The sequence below is a fragment of the Stenella coeruleoalba genome (genome assembly GCF_951394435.1).
Source record: "Stenella coeruleoalba genome assembly, chromosome: 4".
NCBI lineage: Eukaryota > Metazoa > Chordata > Mammalia > Artiodactyla > Delphinidae > Stenella > Stenella coeruleoalba.
In genome coordinates, this window is record NC_137149.1 from 32,441,786 (window position 1) to 32,461,159 (window position 19,374).

Sequence of the window (19,374 nt, forward strand, 5' to 3'; positions counted from 1 at the left end):
CCTCAGCTTCTGCCAGGTGGGCCTGTTGGGATTCTAGTTCCCACCCTTGCCCCGTTCAGATACCACCGGCTCCTTTGGCTCCTCCAGACTAAATGTGGTAGTGGCTTCCTGTTGTGTTGCTTTACCATCCTCTGGTACTTCTTAGCCCTGCCACTCACTACCTATGTGACCAGTTCTCTGCATTAAATATCTTCTCTTTTGAATACTCAGAGATTCTGTGTTCCTGGCTAGATTTTAACCAATACATGGTCTCTAGGAGTCCCAGACAATTACAGCCTTCTCTTTGAATCAGAGTTGCTTACTCTTTCCAAGAAGATACCAAATTAATTAATTTGAAAGCAATTCTGTTTACTTATTTTCACTCACCTAGTAAACAAAAAAAGAACAAAGAAAGATCTAAAAGCACACCATGCCAAAGTAAGGAGAAGATTTTTTTCTAAAGTGTCATGGTGAAATATTTTGGTCATCATCTCTGTAGGGCATGAAGGAGACCCCTGTCTACGATCATCAGACTGCATTGAAGGGTTTTGCTGTGCTCGTCACTTCTGGACCAAAATCTGCAAACCAGTGCTCCATCAGGGAGAAGTCTGTACCAAGCAACGCAAGAAGGGCTCTCACGGGCTGGAAATCTTCCAGCGGTGTGACTGCGCAAAAGGCCTTTCTTGTAAAGTATGGAAAGATGCCACCTACTCCTCCAAAGCCAGACTCCACGTGTGCCAGAAAATATGACCACCTCTGAGGGAAGAAAAGTGTCACTAGCAGACTGTGAATCTGTGTATTTAATACAGTATAGCATGGGGGAAAACAGGATTTGGATTTCAGAAGGGCTAAAATGAGGAATGTCATAAGAATATAGATCACAGAAAGAGAAAGAAAATGGAGCAGATTAGAAAGGGTGACGAGTGTGGTACAATCAGTGTGTTTCCACCATGCACCTTGTTTATGTAAATAATGTATACATTTGTGAAAATGCTATGACTCAAAAAAAAAAAAAAACAGTGAAATTACTAACGAATACCATGTGACTTTCCAGCAGTTTAGGCTGTGCTAGAGGATCAGGTTCCTTCACATTGGTGATTGATTGCCTATAAAAATAACCTAAAAGCCATATTTCTCTTTAAAGTTATACTTTAACAACAAAATACTCCCCATATATCCTGGCATACAATAGACTCTAAAACATGAAAAGAAGAGTTAAATAGGAAACGAAAGCGTGGAGCAGAGTTAATTTGCAACACAGAATCACCTTTTAATTTGGAACACTACTTCTTACCACTCAATTAAAGACCTTTGTAGATGATAAGAAAAAAAGCAGTCGATATTTTCCAAATAATATCAAAATAATCACAGGTCTTTTGTCTAGTCCTTCAGAAAAAAACAAACTCGTTTTTCCTCACACTACTTATTTACATTTTTCAAAACTTTAATTTCACTTATAATTAATAAGAACCAGTATAATAAGACAAAAATAATCCATTCAGATTCTAAAGGATCTAAATTGCATCTCTCTTGATTGTATGTGATTCCTACCCATTTTATTCTCCATATTATACACGTTATTTGTGAATAGCACCGAGCAGAATTTTCAGATTGTAAAAGTTTTAAGATGCCCAAAATAAAAGTTACTAGATCACATTTTGTAAAGCTTTGGCATTTCCTATTTTTGATAGAATTGGACATTTATTCTTTACATACTCTGCAGTACAGTAGGGTAAAGCTGATAAAAGAGCTACATGTGTCCTGCACTGAAGCACAGCAAGGAAATAAATAGGGAAAACGTTGTCAAGTATTGGCAACACATAGATCGTATGTCTGAAGCACAAACTCACTTTTCATATTTGAAGTCCAAGGCTGCACAACCTAAATGGAAGTTTTCCATGGGATTTGCTATCACAATATTTACTACACAGATGAGTTCAGCGTGAGTTAACAACTACTTGTCCTCAAAATATTTATTTTCTATTTTTGAGGTCCTAAAATAATCTTAACATGAGGAGGTCTCATTAAATGGACTCCAAGGCAGGTAGGATATAGTAAGCTTTCATTGCCCTCGGTAAGCTTCTTTCTAACTGGCTGGCACCATCTGATTTTTTCTGCACCAGCCTCTCTCTGCAACAGCTGTTTCTTTGCCAAAGATACAGTTTCTGTTTTCTGCAGTCATTGAGATTAAAAAAGTATAAATGGAATAACTTGTAAAATGGACATTTTGCTAATCTATAGAAACCACAGGTTCTAAATTCTTTGAATCCATTTTATTACTTTTTTACTTTACTCAGTTCTAAATATTATGTCTAGAGCATAAAGCAAAAAAGTTATCTTATAGTTGTTACTTTTGACCTTTTCTTTTATAGACCTTAAATCACTCCTTAATTTTCTTTTACTTAAATCCCAGTTGCAGTCTCACATTCAAGTTCTCCCAGTAGAAACTCAACCTGAGCCTGCATGTCTATTAAGAATTTCAGCTTCCCACATACATTTACAAGTATGATTAAGATTTACATTTTCCCCACATGTCTGTTAAAACTTATTAGCTAATCTATCCAAGAACCAAAGTCTGTAAACAAGCAGGTTTCTATAAGCTTGGCAACATGAAAATGGAACATTTTAGTCAAACATTTCTTATATAGCAATCTGGTTTCTGCATTTTTTTCCTTATGTACATCCCTTCAAAAATTATTATTTGAAGTAATTTATTTACAGGAAATGTTAATGAGATGTATTTTCTTATAGAGATATTTCTTACAGAAAGCCCTGTAGCAGAATATATTTGCAGCTATTGACTTTGTTATTTAGGGGAAATGTATAATAAGATAAAATATATTAAATTTTTCTCCTCCAAAAATGGAATTCAGACTTCCTTGTGTTTTGCTTATGGGAAAAACTTTTATAGAATCATAGATTATCTGAGTTCAAGTGGACTGGGTCTGATGTTGCAGTCTTAGTTGAAATCTTTTGGATGACATCACCATGAGCTGATGCAAGGCAGTTTTACTATTACTGAAGGTGCTTATTTCATGGCAGGACAGCTGTAATTGTTTGTTGATAGTTCTTTTTTTCATTAAACTAAAGTATTCCAGCTTGTGCTTACCACCCATTTATTCTTACTTTGCCTTCTGGAACATTTTAGAACACAAACTCCACAAACCTCTTTAAAACACTTGAAGTCACCTACCATATTTCCTATAATCTTCTCTCCAGGTTAAAATTTCCCACAATAGAGATGCCAACATGCTTAGGGTATTGGTTCATTCCTCTATGGCACAAACAAAATACAAAATATCTTTATCCCTATATAGCTATAGACTGGCCCTGCATGAACTAAAATCTACTTCCTAGGAAGGTCTTTCCTCTGCTTCCTGAATACAAAGATGTCAGGAGTGTTTCACAAACATTATTCACCAATTATGAGACCAGGAGTGGTTGCAAGAGTCCATGTTGTATTAGAGATGTTAATGGGCTGGAAATGTGGAAAATAAACATTCTGTGACATAGTGGAATGGACTGAGTACAGCTATGGCAGCTTAATGATGCTAAAACAGTCCCATAGCTAGAGGTCATGGTTGAAGACATCTCAAGCACTGGTGAAATAATTCCCCACATTATTCTAATTAGTCACTTAGTATATTATTAAATAGTTATCCATTTCTTCAAATCAAGAACATTTATATTTCCAAGCTACAGTGTATTTTTAGATTATAAGAATCATATCGGTGATATTTTTCTTTTCCACTGAGCTCAGTGAGATGCTCTAGAAGTGACGAATTGTCCTGATTTCCTTTTTTAGCCAAGAAACAAAATACCCTATCATAGCCTCAGGATCTGAGGAGGGGAAACAATCCATTACACCTTTCTCCTTCCCCAAATTCAGACCATTTGAGAAAAAGGTTAAGAAAGAAAGGCAGATGACAGATTACCCTATGGCTGATAAAGCTAATATTGGAAAGTGTGGCATGTATCTGTGGGCAAGAGGACACCAGAAAGAGACAGATTCTGTGCCCCTACTCAGGCAATACTAGACAACATCAGTTCTACCTGTTGGAACTGCCCCTGCAAAACTTACAATCTGGATGGGCACAACAGAATGATACACTTTCTTCTCGAAGTTAGTGCCAAAGAAGAAGGGTAGAGAAAGGACAGAACTATGCATTTCTCATCCAATAATCTCATTTGAAATTCTCTAAAACTGGATAATTCATACCACATGAAAGAAGTGAGTGAGGGATGGAGCTGAGACAAAGATTATTATACACTCCACATTAAACTAACATGAAGGATTAGAAAAGAAGACCCTCTTCCCATATTATTCCCCAGATCTTTATATTCTTAATCAATTGTACATAACCCTTTGTCTATGGTGAAGATATGAGTTTTAACCAAAATCTGAGAAGCTATCTACTAGGGTAGTACATGATGAGGTCATTTCCCCAATACCAACACTCCTTACTTATGGATCCTCTCAGGACCAATGGCAAGCAATTGAGATTTTATCCCTAGAAAATTGTAAAATGGATGAAAATAGTTCACTTATTCAATCAACCGTAGGATCACACTACACTCAGGACTGAAAACAAACAAACAAACAAAAAACCCCAACAACCTCCTCTTTCTGCCATCAAAATTATGTCCATCATATTATCCAGTACAGTAATCAGAGGTTCTGTAGTAGGATTACATAACACATGCATATCTAATATTAAAATGTATAAAAGCACTTCCATCATAAAATTCTGACAAAACAGACATGCCACACTTTTGAATATAAATCCTCTTCCATTAAAAAATCCCTGGAAGAAATGAAAGTACAAAATTTAAATCTTCTTGCATGTTAAAAACAAAATAAGTTGAAGTCCAGAGAAATTATTCTATATTTGCTATCTTCAATGGACAACATAGAAGAAATGGACAAATTCATAGAAAGGTACAACCCTCCAAGACAGAACCAGGAAGAAGTAGAAAATATGAACAGACCATTCACAAGTACTGACATTGAAACTGTGATTTAAAAACTTCCAACAAAAGTCCAGGACCAAACGGCTTTACAGGTGAATTCTATCAAACATTTAGAGAAGAGTTAACACCTATAATTCTGAAACTCTTCCAAAATACTGCAGAAGAAGGAACACTCCTAAGCTCATCCTATGAGGCCACCATCACCCTTATACCAAAACCAGACAAAGATATCACAAAAAAAAGAAAATTACAGGTCAATATCACTGATGAACAAAGACATAAAAATACTCAACAAAATGCTACCAAAGTGAATCCAAGAACACATTGAAAGGATCATTCACCATGATCACTTGGGATTCATCCCAGGGATGCAAGGATTCTTCAACATCCGCAAATCAGCCAGTGTGATACACCACATTAACAAACTGAATAAAAACCATATGATTGACCTTCAAGATGGCAGAAGAGTAAGACATGGAGATCACCTTTCTCCCCACAAATATATCAGAAATACATCTACATGTGGAACAACTCTTACAGAACACCTACTGAACATTGGCAGAAGACCTCAGACTTCTCAAAAGGCAAGAAACTCCCCACGTACCTGGGTAGGGCAAAAGAAAAAACAGAGACAAAAGAATAGGGACAGGACCTGCACCTCTGGGAGGGAGCTGTGAAGGAGGAGAAGTTTCCACACACTATGAAGCCCCTTCACTGGTGGAGACGGGGGTGGGCGGGGGTGGGGGAGTTTGGAGCCATGGAGGAGAGCGCAGCAACAGGGGTGCAGAGGGCAAAGCGGAGAGATCCCCGCACAGAGGATCGGTGCCGACCAGCACTCAAGAGCCTGAAAGGCTTGTCTGCTAGCCCGCTGGGGCAGGTGGGAGCTGGGAGCTGAGGCTTGGGCTTCAGAGGTCAGATCCCAGGGAGAGGACTAGGGTTGGCGGCGTGAACACAGCCTGAAGGGGGACAGTGCGCCACAACTAACCGGGAGGGAGCCCAGGAAAACGTCTGGAACTACCTAAGAGTCAAGAGACCATTGTTTCAGAGTGTGCAAGGAGAGGAGATTCAGAATACCACCTAAACAAGCTTCAGAGATGGGCGTGAGCTGCAGCTATCAGCACGGACAGCAGAGACAGGCATGAAACGCTAAGACTGCTGCAGCCACCAAGAAACCTGTGTGCAAGCACAGGTCACTATCCACACCCCTCAGGGAGCCTGTGCAGCCCGCCGCTGCCAGTGTCCTGTGATCGAGGAACAACTTCCCCAGGAGGACACATAGCATGCCTCAGGCTGTTGCAATGTCACGCGGACCTCAGCCACCACAGGCTCAACCCACATTCCGTACCCCTCCCTCACCCCGGCCTGAGTGAGCCAGAACTCCGTAATTAGCCTGTGCTTTAACCCCATCCTGTCGGAGTGGGGAACAGATGCCCTCAGGCGACCTACGCACCGAGACAGGGCCAAATCCAAAGCTGAACCCCAGGAGCTGTGGACAAAGAAGAGAAAGGGAAATTTCTCTGTGCAGCCTCAGGAGCAGCGGATTAAATCTCCACAATCAACTTGATGTACCCTGTATCTGTGGAATACCTGAATAGACAATGAATCATCCCAAAATTGAGGCGGTGGACTTCGGGAGCAACTGTAGACTTGGGGTTTGCTGTATGCAACTGACTAGTTTCTGATTTATATGTTTATCCTAGTATAGTTTTAGTGCTTGTTATCATTGGTGGATTTGTTTGCTTGTTCTCCTCTCTTTTCTTTACTTTTTAATTTTTTTATTTTAATAATTTTAGTTTGCATTTTAATAACCTTATTTATTTTTCTTTCTTTCTTTCTTTCTTTCCTCCTTTTTTTCTGAGCCATGTGGCTGACAGGATCTTAGTGCTCCATCCAGGTGTCAGTCCTGAGCCTCTGAGGTGGGAGAGCCAAGTTCAGGCATCAGACCACCTGAGACCTCCTGGTCCCACGTAATACCAACAGGCGAGAGCTATCCCAGAGATCACCGTCTCAACGCCAAGACCCACCTCCACTCAACAGCCAGCAAGCTCCAGTGCTGGACACCCAATGCCAAACAACTAGCAAGACAAGAACACAACCCCACCCATTAGCAGAGAGGCTGCCGAAAATCATACTAAGTTCACAGACACCCACAACACACCACTGGATGTGGTCCTGCCCACCAGAAAGACAAGATCCAGCTTCATCCACCAGAACCCAGGCACCAGTACACTCCACCAGAAAGCCTACACAACCCACTGAACCAACCTTACCCACTGGGGGCAGACACCAAAAACAATGGGTACTATGAGCCTGCAACCAGCGAAAAAGAGACCCCAAACACAGTAAGTTAAGTAAAATGAGAAGACAGAGAAATACACAGCAGGTGAAGGAGCAAGATAAAAACCCACCAGATCAAACAAATGAAGAGGAAATAGGCAGTCTACCTGAAAAAGAACTCAGAGTAACGATAGTAAAGATGATCCAAAATCTTGGAAGTAGAATGGAAAAGTACAAGAAACGTTTAACAAGGACCTAGAAGAACTAAAGAGCAAACAAACAATGATGAATGACACAATAAATGAAATTTAAAATTCTCTAGAAGGAATCAATAGCAGATTAACTGAGGCAGAAGGACGGATAAGTGACCTGGAAGATAAAATAGTGGAAATAACTACCACAGAGCAGAATAAAGAAAAAAGAATGAAAAGTACTGAGGACATTCTCAGAGACCTCTGGGACAATATTAAATGCACCAATATTCAAATTATAGGGGTCCCAGAAGAAGAAGAGAAAAAGAAAGGGACTGAGAAAATATTTGAAGAGATTATAGTTGAAAACTTCTCTAACATGGGGAAGGAAATAGTCAATCAAATCCAGGAAGTGCAGAGAGTCCCATACAGGATAAATCCAAGGAGAAACACACCAAGACACATATTAATCAAACTATCAAAAATTAAATACAAAGAAAAAATATTAAAAGCACCAAGGGAAAAGCAACAAATAACATACAAGGGAATCCCCAAAAGGTTAACAGCTGATCTTTCAGCAGAAACTCTGCAAGCCAGAAGGGAATGGCAGGACATATTTAAAGTGAAAGGGAAAAACCTACAACCAAGATTACTCTACCCAGCAAGGATCCCATTCAGATTTGATGGAGAAATTAAAACCTTTACAGATAAGCAAAGGCTAAGAGAATTCAGCACCACCAAACCAGCTTTACAACAAATGCTAAAGGAACTTCTCTAGGCAGGAAACACAAGAGGAGGAAAACACCTACAATAACAAACCCAAAACAATTACGAAAATGGTAATAGGAACATACATATCGATAATTAACTTAAATGTAAATAGATTAAATGCTCCAACCAAAAGACACAGACTGGCTGAATGGATACAAAAACAAGACCTATATATATGCTGTCTACAAGAGACCCACTTCAGACCTAGGGACACATATAGACTGAATTTGAGGGGATGGAAAAAGATATTCCATGCAAATGGAAATCAAAAGAAAGCTGGAGTAGCAATTCTCATGTCAGAAAAAATAGACTTTACAATAAAGACTATTATAAGAGACAAAGAAGGACACTACATAATGATCAAGGGATCAATCCAAGAAGAAGATATAACAAGTGTAAATATTTATGCACCCAACATAGGAGAACCACAACACATAAGGCAAATGCTAACAGCCATAACAGGGGAAATTTGACAGTAACACAATCATAGTAGGGGACTTTAACACCCCACTTTCACCACTGGACAGATCACCCAAAATGAAAATAAATAAGGAAACACAAGCTTTAAATGGCACATTAAACAAGATGGACTTAATTGATATTTATAGGACATTCCATCCAAAAACAACAGAATACACTTTCTGCTCAAGCGCTCATGGGACATTCTCCAGGATAGATGATATCTTGGGTCACAGATCAAGCGTTGGTAAATTTAAGAAAATTGAAATTGTATCAAGTATCCTTTCCAACCACAATGCTATGAGACTAGACATGAATTACAGGAAAACAACTGCAAAAAATACAAACACATAGAGGCTAAACAATACACTACTTAGTAACCAAAAGATCACGGAAGAAATCAAAGAGGAAATCAAAAATTACCTAGACAAATGACAATGAAAACATGACGATCCAAAACCTATGGGTTGCAGCAAAAGCAGTTCTAAGAGGGAAGTTTATAGTAATACAATTCTACCTCAAGGAAATCAAGAAACATCTCAAATAAACAACCTAACCTTAAACCTAAAGCAATTAGAGGAAGAACAAAAAACCCCCCAAAGTTAGTAGAAGGAAAGAAATCCTAAAGTCAGATCAGAAATAAATGAAAAAGACATGGAGGAAATGAGAGCAAAGATCAATAAAACTAAAAGCTGGTTCTTTGAGAAGATAAACAAAATTGATAAACATTAGCCAGACTCATCAAGAAAAAAAGGGAGATGACACAAATCAACAGAATTAGAAATGAAAAAGGAGAAGTAATAACTGACACTGCAGAAATACAAAGGATCATGAGCGATTACTACAAGCAACTATCGGCAGTAAAATGAACAACCTGGAAGAAGTGGACAAATTCTTAGAAAAGCACAACCTTCCGAGAATGAACCAGGAAAAAATAGAAAATATAAACAGACCAATCACAAGCACTGAAATTGAAACTGTGATTAAAAATCTTCCAACAAAAAAAGCCCAGGACCAGATGGCCTCATAGGCAAATTCTATAAACATTTAGAAGAGCTAACACATATCCTTCTCAAACTCTTCCAAAATATAGCAGAGGGAGGAACACTCCCAAACACATCTATGAGGTGACCATCACCCTGATACCAAAACCAGACAAAGATGTCACAAAATAAGAAAACTACAGGCCAATATCACTGATGAACATAGATGCAAAAACCCTCAACAAAATACTAGCAAACAGAATCCAACAGCACATTACAAGGATCATACACAATGATCAAGTGGGGTTTATCCAAGGAATGCAATGGTTCTTCAATATATTCAAATCAATCAAGGTGATACACCATATTAAGAAACTGAAGGATATAAACCATACATAATCTCAGTAGATGCAAAAAAGCTTTTGACAAAATTCAATACCCATTTATGATAAAAACCCTGCAGAAAGTAGGCATAGAGGGAACTTTCCTCAACATAATAAAGGCCATATATGACAAACCCACAGCCAAAATCTTTCTCAATGGTGAAAAACTGAAACCATTTCCACTAAGATCAGGAACAAGACAAGGGTGTCCACTCTCGCCACTATTATTCAATATAGTTTTGCAAGTTTTAGCCACAGCAATCAGAGAAGTAAAAGAAATAAAAGGAATCCAAATCGGAAAAGAAGAAGTAAAGCTGTCACTGTTTGCAGATGACATGATACTATACATAGAGAATCCTAAAGATGCTACCAGAAAACTACTAGACCTAATCTATGAATTTGGTAAAGTAGCAAGAAACAAAAGTAATGCACAGAAACTCTTGCATTCCTACACACTAATGATGAAAAAGAGAAATTAAGGAATCACTCCCATTTACTACTGCAACAAAAAGAATAAAATACCTAGGAATAAACCTACCTAAGGAGACAAAAGACATGTATGCAGAAAACTGTAAGACACTGATGAAAGAAATTAAAGATGATACAAACAGATGGAGAGATATACCATGTTCTTGGACTGGAAGAATCAACACTGTGAAAATGGCTATACCACCCAAAGCAATCTACAGATTCAATGCAATCCCTATCAAACTACCACTGGCATTTTTCACATAACTAGAGCAACAAATTTCATAATTTGTATGGAAACACAAAAGACCCTGAATAGCCAAAGCAATGTTGAGAAAGAAAAACGGAGCTGGAGGAATCAGGCTCCCTGACTTCAGACTATATTACAAAGCTACATTAATCAAGGCAGTATGGTACTGGCACAAAAAGAGAAATATAGATCAATGGAAAAGGATAGAAAACCCAGAGATAAACCCCTGCACATATGGTCATCTTATCATTGATAAAAGATGCAAGAATACACAATGGAGAAAAGACAGCCTCTTCAATAAGTGGTGCTGGGAAAACTGGACAGCTACATGTAAAAGAATGAAATCAGAACACTTCCTAACACCATACACAAAAATTAATTTAAAATGGATTAAAGTCCTAAATGCAAGGGCAGACACTATAAAACTCTTACAGGAAAACATAGGCAGAACACTCTATGACACAAATCACAGCAAGATCCTTTTTGACCCACCTCCTAGAGAAATGGAAATAAAAACAAAAATAAACAAATGGGACCTAATGAAACTTAAAAGCTTTTGCACAGCAAAGGAAACCATAAACTAGACAAAAAGACAACCCTCAGAATGGGAGAAAATACTTGCAAATGAAGCAACGGACAAAGGATTAATCTCCTAAATATACAAGCAACTCATGCAGCTCAATATAAAAAAACAAACAACCCAATCCAAATATGGGCAGAAGACCTAATTAGACATTTCTCCAAAGAAGATATACAGATTGCCAACAAACACATGAAAGCATGCTCAACAGCGCTAATCATTAGAGAAATGCAAATCAAAACTACAATGAGGTATCACCTCACACTAGTCAGAATGGCCATCATCAAAAAATCTACAACCAAAAATGCTGGAGAGGGTGTATAGAAAAGGAAACCCTCTTGCACTGTTATTGGGAATGTACATCGATACCGCCACTATGAAGAACAGTATGGAGGTTCCTTAAATAACTAAAAATAGCACTACCATATGACCCAGCAATCCCATTACTGGGCATATACCCTGAGAATACCATAATTCAAAAAGAGTCATATACTACAATGTTCACTGCAGCACTATTTACAATAGCCAGGCCATGGAAGCAACCTAAGTGTCCATCGACAGATGAATGGATAAAGAAGATGTGGCACATATATACAATGGAATATTACTCAGCCATAAAAAGAAACGAAATTGAGTTGTTTGCAGTGAGGTGGATGGACCTAGAGACTGTCATACAGAGTGAAGTGAGTCAGAAAGAGAAAAACAAATACCATATGCTAACACATATATATGGAATTGAAAAAAAAAATGTTCTGAAGAACATAGGGGCAGGACAGGAATAAAGATGCAGACGTGGAAAACAGATTTGAGGACACAGGGAGGTGGAAGGGTAAGCTGGGACGAAGTGAGAGAGTGACACTCACATATATATACTACCAAATGTAAAATAGATAGCTAGTGGGAAGCAGCCGCATAGCACAAGGAGATCAGCCCTGTGCTTTGTGACCTCCTAGCAGGGTGGGATAGGGAGTGTGGGAGGGAGACACAAGAGGGAGGGGATGTGGGGACATATGTATGCATATGGCTGATTCACTTTGTTATAAAGCAGAAACTAACACACCCTTGTAAAGCAATTATACTCCAATAAAGATGTTAAAAAAAAAAACAACCATATGATCATCTCAATAGATTCAGAAAAAACTTTTGACAAAATTCAACACTCATTTATATAAAAACTTTCCAGAAAGTGGGCATTGCGGACCTTACCTCAATATAATAAAGGCCATAGATGACAAACCCATAGCTAACATCATTCTCAATGGTGAAAAGCTGAAAGCATTCCCTCTAAGATCAGGAACAATGCAAGGATGTTCATTGTCACCACTTTTATTCAACATAGTTTTGGACGTCCTACATATGGCATTCAGAAAAGAAAAAGAAATAAAAGGAATCCAAATTGTAAAAGAAGAAGTGAAACTGTCACTGTTTGCAGATGACATGATACTATACAGTTGCTATCTTCCTGTTTCGAATAAGGAGTCAAAGCAAATCAAAATTCTCCAGTTACTAGCTAAAGTATTTCTCCCTCATTCCATATTCTGCTGTCTCAACCAGATGAGTTCTTTATTTTTTTCCACTGTAAATTAATTCACTTTTTAATTAAAAAAATTTTTTTTAAAGTAGGTCCTTGTTGGTTATCTATTTTAAATATAGCAGTGTATACATGGCAATCCCAAACTCCTAATCTATCCCTCCCCGCTACACTTCCCTGCTGGTAACCATATGTTCATTCTCTAAGTCTATGAGTGCCAGAGAAGTTCTTGATGCCTGGGTGAAGTGGGACTCCTTCAACAGCTATGGCCTGGACAGTGTCTCACTGGAATAAGAGACTTTCACTTCTAACGAAATCCAATAAATCTTTAGGATGCACAAGATTAAGTAAAAACTGTCACCACATTTAGAAAATAAGCCTATCTCTACTTCACAGAGCAGGTGTCTGAGGCAATGTGCTATTAACACATCTAGGACATGGTGTTGTCAAAGACCATAGCAAAGATGCTTGGAATCTGAGTGAAGGAAGATGGATGGAGAAAATCTTTGTTTTTGCTTTGCTGAAAATGTTAAACCAATCCAAATTAGTTGTCTGGAACCCATGACCAATATACTTAAAAACTTACTTGGGAAAATGTCCCAAAAGACATTAGCTACTGCAGTATATTCTACCATCAAGCAGGGCGGGGAGGCAGGGAGAATCCAGCTATGTTCTCCATCTACTTTTAGAGAGAGTGAGTGGTATTTGAGGCATTGCTGCCTTCAGGTAAAACTGGTCAAGTTTAGAAATTCACCATGGTGTAAGCCCCATTGTGGCTTCTTTCTTATGCACCCAGCATGTTCAAAGCATCACCAGTGCTTAACTGAGGATAGGTTTGGTTGGGCAATGTGGCCTCCACAGTATCTTGCAAGCTGACCTTTTTTAGGGGTGACCAGAGTGGCTGCTTCCACTTGGTGTGGAATTTTTCCCTCAACCCTGCATTTATTCTAATTGTAGAAGCACACCAACACATTCCTGAAATAAAAATGCTACAGATACTTCTGAAAATGATTTTAGTGAAGGGTGCCCAGGGACAGAGAAGACAATCCCAACTTAACATTCTTTCACTCAACACGAACTCACGAAGAGGAACGTCTACTGTGCTGGGCAGCTTTGTAGGCACAGTGGGCAGAAACAGAACCAAACCAATAAAGTTCATCCATTCGCTGCTTTTGTCCTCCAGTTATTTTTCAGGACAACATCTAGGAGGCAGAAAATTGCTAAATAACCATTGTATAAACACTACAGGAGACAGATACGAGCCCTATGAAGAAAACTGAAGCAGCGTGAAGGAACAGAGGGAGACAAGGAGCACTGTTTTAGACTTTGCAGTCAGGAAAGATCTCTCAGAGGAAGCAAGTATCAGTAGAAACCTGAATGAAATGAGGGGTGGTCTGAAGAAACAGTGGCACAGGAAGAGCAAGGGCAAACATTTGACAATGGGAAGAAGTTGAGGGGGAGACTGGTATCAAATGGGTAACGGGGGGAGAGAAAGGAGATGAGGTCAGACAGAGTTGAGTCAGATTATGAAGACCTTTATTGACCATCATAAATACACTTATTTTGAAAGAGATATGAAGTTGGCAAGAGCTTTTGAGCCGGGGAGTTGCATGAGCTGACATGCTTTGAAAGGATCACGTAAGTTGCTGCATAGAGAAGAGACTAGGGCATCTAGGCAAGAACTGCTGGTGACTTAACTGGTGAGGGAAGGTAGAGATCCTGGCAGATATCGGACTTAGGATATGCTAGAGGTAGAGGCAACTGGATATGCTGCTGAACTGGATGAGGATTGTGAGAGAAAGAGTAAACATCTTTAGCTTCACGTGAGGATCAAAAACAGAGAGAAATTATTGATGAGGAAAGAAAGGTTTAAAAAAACCACCTCTTTCCTGTACAGTGCCGTTGTCGTCAAGAAAGAATTTCCCTCAGTAGAATACTGACAATTCTTTAGAAAACTGCCCTCTGTAAGTTTCTCACCAGCCATCTTGAGAACTTAAGAAAACATTATATGAAGGAGGGATTGCATCAACAAAAAGAGAGGACTTGTTGGATGCACTAAAGGAAGCAGTTGCAGACAAATGGAAGAATGAGGGGGCATCGGGAAGATTTAGAAAAGGGAATCAACAGGAGCCAGAGACTGAGGAGAGAGAGTATAAGAAAGAGATGCATCGAGAGGCACGCTGGGAATCCTAAAGGGTGCTAACAAGAAGCTCCAATTCGATGCAGATGTCAAAGGGTGCCAAGGAGAACTTACAGGAAGAGAAGAGTTGACTCACAGCAGTAGGCTTACAAAACTATTTTAGCAAAGGGTGCAGCTGAGGCAACACTCCTGTTGACACTGGGCCAATGCACTGCATTAAAGGGCCATTTGTCAAAGCAAGTCACAGTTCTCTTTGGGTCTTAAGTAGTTGTATAGTATAGGACCTGGGGATTCTAAAGAAATAACAATATGCAAGTAATTGAAGTGCTTTCATGAGAAATAAACTTGCCATCACACGTCTCACACATACGTCATGAATACCACGGTACACGACCTTTTAAAATGTCCTGGGGGTCGACATTTCTTACAGATGTCATGAACTTGTTTTATTTGTTCCACACCTTCCCACTTCACTGCACCTGCTACACCAGTCATCATTCTGTGTTTAATGGCCAGTCAGCCTCCAGGGCCTCGTAACAGATGGAGAACATCAGATCAGCAAGTGCATATAAAATATTCTACGTCCTGCGTAAGCTTTGCAGGCAGACTTTGAAATGGAGATCATTTCATCTTCCATTTCTTTCTTTACCTTGCCTATTGCTCCTGGCAGCTGTGTTTTTTGCCTGTTCCAATAGCTATGTATTCTGTGCCCAATTGTATGCCATTACTTTTAAAGCTTATTTAGATAACAGGAAGACTAAGCAATGTCTATGGAAATTTCATACAAACATTCAAGCTATTTAACATACGTCCACGTCTTATAACTTTCTAAGACCCAAATATAGTGATGCTGCCTTCTATAATGCCTGAGAGGAATACATAGCAAAACTGTGTATTTTACATTTCAAGGGATCTTGTGTTCTCTATGGGGAGTAAACACCCCAATACATTATGGACTTCAGTTTGGGACTGCTAAAAATCAACGTTAGCTAAGGACAAAATTGGGGATGCTGTGCAAACTTTCCTTAAAATAAAAGTTGTAAAAAAAACAAAAAAAACCCTTGAAAACAGTATTTATTTCGTAAATGAGTGTGAAGTCGCTCAAAACACTGTTTTAAGGTTACAGACCAGAGTGGGTATCTGTTATTTAACAGGGAAAAACCAGGGAAAAAACCTACTCGGTGTTAAGAGTGGGATAGGCTGAAGAGAGTGACCACATGGAAGAAAGAGACAGGCAGAGGCAATTCAAGAAAATGTTCAGGGAGCAGGAGATATGTGAACTTTCCTTGGAAAAACTTTTGTTTTGGTAGCCTTGAAACAAGTCAAAGGAGCCCCTGAAGAGAAGGACTGACTGGGTGAAAACTGGCTGTTATGGGTGGGGCCTTCACAGAAAAAACAATGATTTGAAGAGACTACCCAAAAAGAACATTATGCTAGTCCAACATTCCTTTCTCATGCTTCGGGTCATCTTACTGAGAATCCAGCTATTATCTCATCGTCAATTGGCAAAGAAGAGCGTTCATAAGGATTCTCCCATAGGAAACATAAGCGATAGTGATGATAAAAATCGTTATTATTTACGTAGCACTTCTTACTTTGCTTCAGAAATGTCATCACGTGTTACTACGCTTGATTCCTTGCAATATGCTTGCAACTCCGGTCTCTTCTGAATGTTGAGTATGGATCAGGCTCTGGATTAGTGATGTGTCTCCATCGTCACAGTGGTTGTAGTGTGCAACCACTCTACAGCAAAGAGGGGTGGAACCAAGATTTGAGACTCTGACTCTCTGATGCCAGACTCTGCACTCTTATCAATGAGCCTGTGCTGCCTCCATTTGGAAATAATGACCCCTTCAGGATTATGGGGGGTTCTGTGGCTTGCCTACTGTCACAGAGCTCTTAAGTATCAGCGCTGATGCTAAAGGATGTCTTTCATAACCATTTCTTCACTCCAAGATTTGCTGGGTACTTCCTAAAGCAGCTTCCTTATGTCCCCTGAAATCATAGTAGTCAGTGCTGGAATTTGGGCTAATTGGAGAATATATCATTTTCTCCCCAGCAGATATTCCTTCCCACTGACTTCTCTTCAGGGGACAAATCTGTCTAGTATTTTGGACAATGTCACCAAGAACAGCTTATGGCTATGTAACAGTTTATAAAGTTTACAAATAAATGATCTATCATTTGATAGGTGGACAACTGAAAGGTAATTTAAATGTTCAAAATTTCACCATAAGAATGGAAAGCAGGAATGGGATTTTTCAAAGCAGGATTTGGAGAATATATGGCTGAAATTAGCTTTGGTATGACTAACACATTAAAATAGTGATTGAATCTCCGTCCCACCTCACCTCACATTCTGCTGTGAAACATAATTCATATCAGAAAATTAATCATCACTTCTTTGAACATATTGCTATTTTGTAAAAAACTCAGTTTAAGATTCCGCTGAGCTTATACTCTATTTCCCTTATACCAAAACATTATCTCTATTTAGATAATATACAGAATTACTAAACAGGATACAAATGTGTTAATCAGTCTTTGACTGCATATATTCAAAGAAGGTCTAATCATCTGTCAGGGAAATGGAAATACAAACTGAACCAAATGACTTGCCAACGTCACTGGGTTGGGGGCTAGAGGAAGTGAAGGTGATCTGCCCAAACTATTTCCAATACGCTTTGACTTGACACCTGTGCTTTACTTGTGGGCCAAGTTCTTTTATGTATTCTTTTAAAATATTACTACAGTTTTTTGTTTCTTTGCCTAGTGTGGCCTAGAGAATTTAACAGCTTCTGGGAGAATGGTGATTTCTTGTATTATAAACAGTGCTTCACAGATGCCTGCCTTCACTCCCTCCCTCCCTCCCTCCATTCATTCATTCATTCATTATGTTTGGCTCCTTAAATAGGAAAGTAAGGCTGACTGTGAATTCAGATTTTGTTTTCTTAAAAACCCTGGGCTGGATGAGTAATTTTCACCAGAATATGAAATGCTTACTCTTGAGAAGCATTTCTTTCCTCGAATAAAAGCAAAAACTTGAAGAATCAGGGTCAGGTAATAAAAGACTGTGTATAATGACCACAATTGGTTAGTCTTCAAAGAAGCCACAACTTCAAAAATATCTTAAGCTGGCAAGCTCTTTATTGCTTATTGGATTGATATAATTATCAAAGGTTGTAAAGTACTTGAAATCACTTTTTAAAAGCAGTGCCTGACTGCTAGATGGTCTTGGTCCTCCTGTGTCCCACAAGATTGACCAACATCAACTGCAGTCAGTGGGCTCCCTAAATCTCTAGCTCCTTTCTGGGTTTGGCCATTGGGAGACACCTGAGGAAGGTCTGGGAATGAGAATAGGAGGCTCATATATCTCCTCTTGGCTCTTGCCCTGACGTGGCAGAGTCTGGTAGTGGCTGTATTCCTCAACCAAAAGCCACAGGCAGGGATGAGCATCCTTTTCCTAACTCCTCTCCAGGTTTCAAGAACGACTCCTTCAGGCATAGCGATGTTGACTCATGCTGATCCTATCCCTGAGCACATTAACGTTCCTTGTTGCTTTTTCCTAACACTGCCCACACTATTATAAATAGTACTTCATCAATCTCTACTCAATGACCTGTCTCTGTCTGCCACCTGCTTCCTGCCAGGACCCTGACTGACACCTGACCTAGGTCTAAATGTTAATCTGCTTTTCCTTTTCACTGTTCTCCCTCATAGTCTATTAAAGGTAAGAAGTAACATCATAAAGATGGTGAATCCTCAAGGCCAGGGCTTCATTTGGCTTCCAAGTTTGTTTACTGTTGTCTACTAACCACTTGTATCTAGCACACTGGCTTGTATACTGATTTTAGGAAAATGTGTATTATTTGCTAGCATTTAGAAAATAGAAAGTTTTTACATAAAGACCTGGACTTCTAGCACATTATACATAAATTTAATTTTTTTTTTTTTTTTGCGGTACGCGGGCCTCTCCCATTGCTGAGCACAGGCTCTGGACGCGCAGGCTCAGCGGCCATGGCTCACGGGCCCAAGTCGCTCTGCGACATGTGGGATCTTCCCGGACCAGGGCACGAAGCCGTGTGCCCTGCATCGGCAGGCGGACTCTCAACCACTGCGCCACCAGGGAAGCCCCCATCAATTTAATTTTTAAAAAACTTTTTGCAGAATTCTCACTCCATCTACATGTGATACAGCTTGACTTTTTAATTAAACATACCTTTGTAAAATTTTATATTGTGGTATAATTGATTAACAATGTTGTGTTAGTTTCAGGCGTACAGCAAAGTGATTCAGTTATACATATACATGAATCTATTTTTTTTAGGTTATTTTCCCATTTAGGTTATTACAAAATACTGAGCAGAGTTCCCTGTGCTATACAGTAGGTC

General features: G+C 39.2%; 1 protein-coding gene and 1 long non-coding RNA gene across 8 annotated transcripts in view; one reads left to right on the forward strand and one right to left on the reverse strand.

Annotated features, from left to right (window-relative positions):
- DKK2 (dickkopf WNT signaling pathway inhibitor 2) overlaps positions 1 to 3,070 on the forward strand; it is a 577,744-nt gene extending 574,674 nt beyond the window's left edge. For all 6 annotated transcript variants that reach the window (XM_079919360.1, XM_079919363.1, XM_079919361.1 and 3 more), the window contains one exon: positions 479 to 3,070. In XM_079919360.1, the coding sequence (XP_079775486.1) occupies positions 479 to 729 (251 nt within the window). In that variant the 3' untranslated portion in view covers positions 730 to 3,070. The remainder of the gene's footprint in view (positions 1 to 478) is intronic.
- LOC307185304 overlaps positions 1 to 19,374 on the reverse strand; it is a 269,333-nt gene that overhangs the window by 2,187 nt on the left and 247,772 nt on the right. The gene's annotated exons all lie outside the window — the stretch shown is intronic.